At 57.7% G+C, this 7,894-nt stretch overlaps 1 protein-coding gene across 6 annotated transcripts in view; it reads left to right on the forward strand.

Annotated features, from left to right (window-relative positions):
- The window catches only part of DLG4 (discs, large homolog 4 (Drosophila)), a 29,851-nt gene extending 22,424 nt beyond the window's left edge, over positions 1-7,427 (forward strand). For all 6 annotated transcript variants that reach the window (XM_011994623.1, XM_011994622.1, XM_011994624.1 and 3 more), the window contains 12 exons: positions 768-1,063; positions 1,245-1,347; positions 1,488-1,602; positions 3,399-3,575; positions 3,855-3,891; positions 3,984-4,011; positions 4,141-4,188; positions 4,271-4,372; positions 4,737-4,909; positions 5,844-5,953; positions 6,520-6,611; positions 7,174-7,427. In XM_011994623.1, coding sequence (XP_011850013.1) covers positions 768-1,063; positions 1,245-1,347; positions 1,488-1,602; positions 3,399-3,575; positions 3,855-3,891; positions 3,984-4,011; positions 4,141-4,188; positions 4,271-4,372; positions 4,737-4,909; positions 5,844-5,953; positions 6,520-6,611; positions 7,174-7,280 — 1,388 coding nt within the window. In that variant the 3' untranslated portion in view covers positions 7,281-7,427. The remainder of the gene's footprint in view (positions 1-767; positions 1,064-1,244; positions 1,348-1,487; positions 1,603-3,398; positions 3,576-3,854; positions 3,892-3,983; positions 4,012-4,140; positions 4,189-4,270; positions 4,373-4,736; positions 4,910-5,843; positions 5,954-6,519; positions 6,612-7,173) is intronic.
- Positions 7,428-7,894: the final 467 nt, after the last annotated feature.

The raw sequence follows: 7,894 nt of genomic DNA on the forward strand, positions 1-7,894 counted from the left end.
AAAAAAAAAAAAAAAAAAGAATTTCCCTCATAGGCTGGTCAAGGTGGCTCACGCCTGTAATCCCAGCACTTTGGGAGGCATAGGCAGGTGGATCATTTGATGTCAGAAGTTCAAGACCAACCTGGCCAACATGGTGAAACACCATCTCTACTAAAAATACAAAAATTAGCTGGGCGTGGTGGTGCGTGCCTGTAATTCCAGCTACTCGGGAGGCTGAGGCATGAGAATCGTTCGAACCCGGGAGGCAGAGGCTTCTGTGAGCTGAGATCACGGCACTGCACTCCAGCCTGAGACTCCTTCTCAAAAAAAAAAAAAAAAAAAAAAAAAGAATTTCCCTCATAGAATGTGGGAAATTCTTTTAGAGAAATGACCTAGTTTTTCTTAACAAATGGATGGCAAAGAGTTGGGGGGAAAAAGAAGGAGAAGAATTTTATGGATTAAGAGATTTGAGTGACACAGGAACCAAAAGAAAACTCCCAAAGCGTAATATTAATGTTCCCTTTGACTTCCCCATCCCTGGCATACTGAGGACATATAATGTTTAAATTCTTTATCCCTTAGGACAACCAGCCTGTGATGTCACCTCTAAATTCCTGACCCCTGACGTCACTGTGATCCGATATCCCCTTACCACCCCACCCCGGCGTCTCTGAGAGAACAACTTCCCTTCCACCTGACTTTGGCTCTCCTGGCACCTGGGGAGAAGGTTGGGTGGCGGATGCTGTTTCCCTCCAGGCACTTTCATCTCTGCCCTGTGTCTTCCTCAGCTTATTCTCAGCATCTGGACAACGAGATCAGTCACAGCAGCTACCTGGGCACCGATTACCCCACAGCCATGACCCCCACTTCCCCTCGGCGCTACTCCCCAGTGGCCAAGGACCTGCTCGGGGAGGAAGACATTCCCCGAGAACCGAGGCGAATTGTGATCCACCGGGGCTCCACGGGCCTGGGCTTCAACATCGTGGGTGGCGAGGACGGTGAAGGCATCTTCATCTCCTTTATCCTGGCCGGGGGCCCTGCAGACCTCAGTGGGGAGCTGCGGAAGGGGGACCAGATCCTGTCGGTGAGGGAAGGCCTGCCCCTACCTGCACCACCCCCCCGCCTCAGGGCAGAGCGCAGAGCTCTTGGGGAGGGGCCTGGGTGGGCTGCAGCCGAGTCCTCTTGCGGGACCACTCCCTGCTCCACCTGGACCCAGAAGTGCTGGCTTCTGTCTCTGGTGACACAGCCTGTCCTCCTCTCTCTAGGTCAACGGTGTTGACCTCCGAAATGCCAGCCACGAGCAGGCCGCCATTGCCCTGAAGAATGCAGGTCAGACGGTCACGATCATCGCTCAGTATAAACCAGAAGGTACCAGGCCAGAAGTTCCTATCTTGTGAGCTAAAATGGCCCTTAGAACTCTGCCTCCTCAGCTGATGGCTTCAGTAGGGGAGGACAGGGGTGGCAGTAGGATGGGGACAGAGCTCAGGAACCTCCCTGTCCTTCCTCAGAGTACAGCCGATTCGAGGCCAAGATCCACGACCTCCGGGAACAGCTCATGAACAGCAGCCTGGGCTCAGGGACTGCCTCCCTGCGGAGCAACCCCAAAAGGGGTTTCTACATCAGGTCAGAGGCTCCCTGGGCTGGGCTCCTCCGCCCCTCTGTGTTCCTGGGCACTCTGTGCCTGGCCCGGGCCTCAGCCGCTCCTCCTCTCTACCCTGCCTGCTCTGACTCCCCACCCCAGGCCTGAGGCGCAGCGGGGGTTCATGGGCTTCACTGCACAGGTTAACGTTTGAAATACTCCCTGTCGATGGGAAAATAGCCTCTACCCCAAGTATCCCAGTTGCCTTCTAGCCCCTGGTCATCCCAGCACTTCCTCGGGACTCCCAGGCCACCGCACAATTTGGCTTCTCGAAGGTTAATGCTTGGTGGAGCATGGTCCTCTAGGGTATTTGGAGTGTTGCCCCAGCCTTCACATCCCTGTGGGCAGTTCCAGAGAGGTGGGCTGCAGCTCCGTGGTGCCTGCCCCCGTCTCTCCAGCGGTACTGTGGGCAGTTCCAGAGAAGGGGGCTGCAGCTCTGTGGTGCCTGCCCCCGTCTCTCCAGTGGCATTTTCTCCCCTCTTAGGGTTCGTCTCCATTGACTCTTTTTGTGGCTTAGGTTTCTGCCAAAGCACATCTCCGTCCCGCCCCCACGGGTCACCCCCCGCTTTTCTCCCTGTCTGGCCCTGTGGCTTGCATGGCCTTGTCTGCCACTCCGCTCTGCAGATGTCTCTCGGAGCTGTTGGCCCTGGCTGACCTCTTTCTGGAAGTCAAGACCTGCACTTCTGGCCATCTGCTTTCTGGCCATCTCCACTGGGATGTCCCACAGGCATCCCACACTCAACATGTCCCACACTGAGCTCACCATCCTGCTGTGGAACTGTGTTCTGTCCTGCTGTGCCAGCAGTTTCCCTCTTGCTGAATGGCATCACCGGCCACCCGGATGGTGTGGCCGGATGCTGGCTCCCACCTGAGCCCTTGCTCTGCCCTTCCTCCCTGCTTGGGGCCAGTTGGTCCCCAACGTTGTTCTGACTCCCAGTGACCACAGGGGTTATGTGGTGGCTCCCAGGGGGAGCATCATGTGGTTGTCACACTCCCAGGGGGCCCAGGGTCTCCTCCCTCCTCTCCAGGCCCATTGCTTTCCTGCGCATCTTCATTCCTTCTCTGGTTCTGACCCCAGGGGTTGTGACTTACTGATGGAGATTTGATACTGGTAAGGGTAATCATTAGTTGGAAACACGGGACCTTTCTTTTTCTTATGAATTTGGGCAGATTGAAGGTTACCCTGTGATTTTTTTTTTTGAGATGCGAGTCTCGCTCTGTCGCCCAGGCTGGAGTGCAGTGGCGTGCTCTCCGCTCACTGCAAGCTCCGCCTCCCGGGTTCACGCCATTCTCCTGCCTCAGCCTCCCGAGTAGCTGGGACTACAGGTGCCCGCCACCACGCCTGGCTAATTTTTTTGTGTGTGTGTATTTTTAGTAGAGACGGGGTTTCACCGTGTTAGCCAGGATGGTCTCAATCTCCTGACCTCGTGATCCACCCGCCTTGGCCTCCCAAAGTGCTGGGATTACAGGCGTGAACCACCACGCCTGGCTGTACCCCTGTGACTTTATGACGTGCATGTGTACTGCAAACTGCTTTCTTGAGAGGATTGAGTTTGAGCCCTCTCTCTGGAAACTGGACTCAGTGTGGACTGAATGATGGCTAACAGTTGTGGTGATTATGAGTGATAGTCAGCGTTTGGTCCCCACACAGTTTTGGGTTCCTTGGCATCCATTGCACTCATGGGAGGGCCATCTGCAGACCTCTGTCACTGAAGGGTGACTGGGGCATCCTTCTTGGAGTCTTCAGCTGGGCTCTGACCAATAGCCACTTGCCCTCCAGGGCCCTGTTTGATTACGACAAGACCAAGGACTGCGGCTTCCTGAGCCAGGCCCTGAGCTTCCGCTTTGGGGACGTGCTGCATGTCATCGATGCTAGTGATGAGGAGTGGTGGCAGGCACGGCGGGTCCACTCTGACAGTGAGACCGACGACATTGGGTTCATCCCCAGCAAACGGCGGTGAGGCTTCTGGGCTCTGTAGCCTTCTTGCCACAGGCACTGAAGTTTCCAAGGTCCCCCAGGGTGGGCAGCCAACAGGGGATGCGTTTGCCCTCTGAACTCCTAGCAGTTTGTCTGCTGGGCCCTCCTGGGGACCCTGGCTCCCATGAGCCTTTGGGAAGGACAGCTCCTCATTGAGGAGCACAGTGCCCAGGGCTGTCAGCTGGCCTGGAGCGTGGGGGCAGCAGGGTTCCTCACTGGGCGTTCCCCTACCCGCCTATCTCTCCATGTATCCCACAGGGTTGAGCGACGAGAGTGGTCAAGGTTAAAGGCCAAGGTAGGTGGAGGAGGGCGTGAGCCTGGGTGGAAGCGTGAGGGCTCATGGAGCTGAGCTGGTAACTAACCCCGTGGCCTGCTTTTTCTTCCTAGGACTGGGGCTCCAGCTCTGGATCACAGGGTAGGTAGGGTCAGTTCGGGAAGATGTGGGTGAGAGAAGCACTGAGATGCTTTTGATATCCTCAAGGGGGAGACAGGGCTCCAGGTCCCCTGTTTCAGAGCCCCTTGCAGATGCCCCACCTCCCACCAGGTCGAGAAGACTCGGTTCTGAGCTACGAGACAGTGACGCAGATGGAAGGTGAGCCCTGGCCCCTGCCTTGGCCCCAGCGCCTGCTGCTCCCCCAACCCTGTGCTCGGCCTAAGCCAGGCTTTCTCCGCAGTGCACTATGCTCGCCCCATCATCATCCTTGGGCCCACCAAGGACCGCGCCAACGATGATCTTCTCTCCGAGTTCCCCGACAAGTTTGGATCCTGTGTTCCCCGTGAGTGCTGGGGCCTTGGATGGAGGAGAAGGTGGAGGTGGGGTTGGGACGGAGGAGGCCCATCCCTGGGGCCATAGGTAGAGCCTTTGGGGGATTGGTGTGTAGGGGGATACAGGGTTTCTGCAAGAAGGGGTGCTTCTCAACCACACTCTCATTTCACAGTACCCATGCCCAGGCCAGAAACTTGGAGGCCCTGGAGGGTTCTAGGGGAAGCGGTTCTGGCCCTCTGCAGTCTTGGTCTCCCTGGAAGCTCCCTTTCACCAAAGGACCAGCTGGGCACTGTGGGGATTTGATTGAAGTAGGCAGGATTTAAGCTAGAGGGATGGTGGTTAGATCTTTGGGGGGTGGGGTGACTTCCTGGCAGATACGACACGGCCCAAGCGGGAGTATGAGATAGATGGCCGGGATTACCACTTTGTGTCGTCTCGGGAGAAAATGGAGAAGGACATTCAGGCGCACAAGTTCATTGAGGCCGGCCAGTACAACAGCCACCTCTATGGGACCAGCGTTCAGTCCGTGCGAGAGGTGGCAGAGCAGGTAGGACCTGGCGGGCACCTGGTCCTCTTCCTTCTCCCCTCTCCCCACCCCATTGCCTCCCTCCAGCTCTCTCTAACTCTCTCTCTCTCTGTCTCTTTCCCTGCTGGGTCTCGACTCCGCTCCTCCACCTCCTTCTCCTCTTGGGCAACTCTGACCGCCTGCTCTCTGCCCCTGCTCTCTCTCCCGCCTCCCTCGCTTCCTGACCCCAAATTTCCCATCACCATCTGGCCTCTTTCTCTCCCCACTCCCTCCTCCTTGCCCCATTTCTCCTCTCTTCCCATGGCCTTGTCTTTGGTGGCTTGGCCTTCCCCACTGGGTCCCTCCTGTTTTCCTGACTGCCCTCTGGTCCTCTCCCCTGCCTCACCCTTTCCTGGGGCCCCGCTCCCTTCTCCCACTCCTCTGCTAACTCCTTTCCTTTCCCCACTGCTCCCCACCCTGCCCTCCCTCCCTCCACGGTTCCTTTCTCCATCTGCCTCCCTCCCTCCCATCTGTCTCCTTGTTCCTTCCATCTGTCTGTCCTCTGTCCGTCCTCCCCTCCCTCCTCCCTCTATCCTACTTCCTTTCTCCTTTTTCTTGGCTTTCCTTCCGGCCTGTGTCACCTCTGCCTTACACACCCCGCCCCACTCGCTGCTGCCCCGGCTCTGCCACCATCTCTTGGGTCCCTGTCTGCCTGGTGCTCCTCCCTTCCTCCATTCTGTCCTGTCCCTGCCCTCTCCCCGTGCTCTCCATCTTCCCTTTCCTTTCTCTGTCTTTTACTCTGTCCCTGCCCTCTTCCTGCCTGACTCTCTGCCCCCGTGTTTCTTGACATCCATGTCACTCCCCTTCGGCCAACCTCCCATTCCCCACCTCTCCCCGTCCCATGTCCCTCCGGCACTGCTGTCTGTCCTTTCCCGCCACCTGCTGGCCCCCCTCCGCCCACCCTGCCTGCCCCCAGGGGAAGCACTGCATCCTCGATGTCTCGGCCAATGCCGTGCGGCGGCTGCAGGCGGCCCACCTGCACCCCATCGCCATCTTCATTCGCCCCCGCTCCCTGGAGAATGTGCTGTGAGTATAGTCCTGGGGGCCTCCCCCCTGCTCCCCCAACACATGTGGCCCTGGGCCTCACTAGGCCTCTGCAGTCAACTCTCCCTTCAGAACGCTGGACAGCGGTTTCAGCAACCCCAGAGGGGGACTCCTGAAACCCAGCAGAACCTGGAATCCAGGAGACCTGGAACCCAGAGGATGCGGGGAATCAGGCCTTTCCCCTCCTCTCCTGCCTTGGGCTAGACGGGACTACATCTCCCAGCAGCCCCTGGGGTATACCAGCTGGGGCGAGTCAGGGCCTCCGGGGCTGTTGGGAGTTGGAGTCCGAATCCCGTCTCTGGGGCTGAAGGCTGGAAGGATGAAGCTCTGGAAATGTCCCTGGAGTAGCCACACCTGGCTGGGGCGGTTGCGGGTGGGGGGGTCTCATCTGTGGCCCCAGAGGATACTGGGAATTGTATTTTTTTTTTTTTTTTTGCTATGTGCTCCAAATAGAATACTAGTTGTAACTTAACATTCCTAGATAGAGGAGGTAAAAGGTAGGGTCAGGTGGGCCCAGTCTCAGGCCTGCTCTCCCTCCCTCTTCACAGAGAGATTAACAAGCGGATCACAGAGGAGCAAGCCCGCAAAGCCTTCGACAGAGCCACCAAACTGGAGCAGGAGTTCACAGAGTGCTTCTCAGGTGAGGCCACAGCAAGGCTGTCGCCAGCACGTAGGGTGCCTTTGCTCGGATTAGAAAGAGCTCCCCCGCCACTCCCAGTGGATGGTTTAGAAAGAGGTGCCCCTGTGGGCGTGGCATGGGGGCTTACGCCTGTAATCCCAGCACTTTGGGAGGCCGAGGCAGGTGGATCACCTGAGGTGAGGAGTTCAAGACCAGCCTGGCCAGCATGATGAAACCCTGTCTCTAGTAAGAATACAAAAGTTAGCAGGGCGTGGTTTCGGGCACCTGTAATCCGAGCTACTCAGGAGGCTGAGGCAGGAGAATTGCTTGAACCTGGAGGCGGAGGTTGCAGTGAACCGAGATCGCACTACTGCACTCCGCCCTAGGCACTAAGAGTGAAACTCAGTCTCAAAAAAAAAAAAAAAAAAAAAAAAGAGGTGCCCCTTTGGGTGGGTACAGCCTCATGGCTCATGGCTTGGAGAATTAGAAAGAGGTGCCCCTTCCTCTGGGCTGGTGCCACTCCCTTGGCCAGGTGTCCTCTGGCCCTTCCTTGGCCTTACTCCCTGCTCCACCCCACTCCCAGCCATCGTGGAGGGTGACAGCTTTGAGGAGATCTACCACAAGGTGAAGCGTGTCATCGAGGACCTCTCAGGCCCCTACATCTGGGTTCCAGCCCGAGAGAGACTCTGATTCCTGCCCTGGCTTGGCCTGGACTCGCCCTGCCTCCATCACCTGGGCCCTTGGTCTGGACTGAATCGCCCAAGCCCTTGGCTCCCCCCGGCCTCCCTCCCACCCCTTCTTATTTATTTCCTTTCTAACTGGATCCAGCCTATTGGAGGGGGGACACTCCTCTGCATGTATCCCTGTACCCCAGAACTGGGCTCCTGAATGCCAGGAACCTGGGGTCTGGGGGGGGAGCTGGGCTCCTGGTTCCGAGCCCTTGCTCCTTAGGATCCCCGCCCCCGCCCGCCCCCAATGCACACACAGACCCACCGGGGGCCACCTGCCCTCCCCCATCTTCTCCCACACACATTCCAGAAGTCAGGGCCCCCTCGAGGAGCACCCGCTGCAGGGATGCAGGGCCACAGGCCTCCGCTCTCTCCTGAGGCAGGGTCTGGGGTCACCCCTGCCCTCATCGTAATTCCCCATGTCCCTTGATTTCTCATTTATTTTTTCCACTTTTTTTCTTCTCAAAGGTGGTTTTTTGGGGGGAGAAGCAGGGGACTCCACCGTGGGCCCCTGCCTTCCACACGCCCCCACCTTTTTTCTTTGCCGGTTTGCATGAGTGGAAGGTCTAAATGTGG

This window comes from Mandrillus leucophaeus, unplaced genomic scaffold (genome assembly GCF_000951045.1).
Source record: "Mandrillus leucophaeus isolate KB7577 unplaced genomic scaffold, Mleu.le_1.0 Scaffold46, whole genome shotgun sequence".
Lineage (NCBI taxonomy): Eukaryota > Metazoa > Chordata > Mammalia > Primates > Cercopithecidae > Mandrillus > Mandrillus leucophaeus.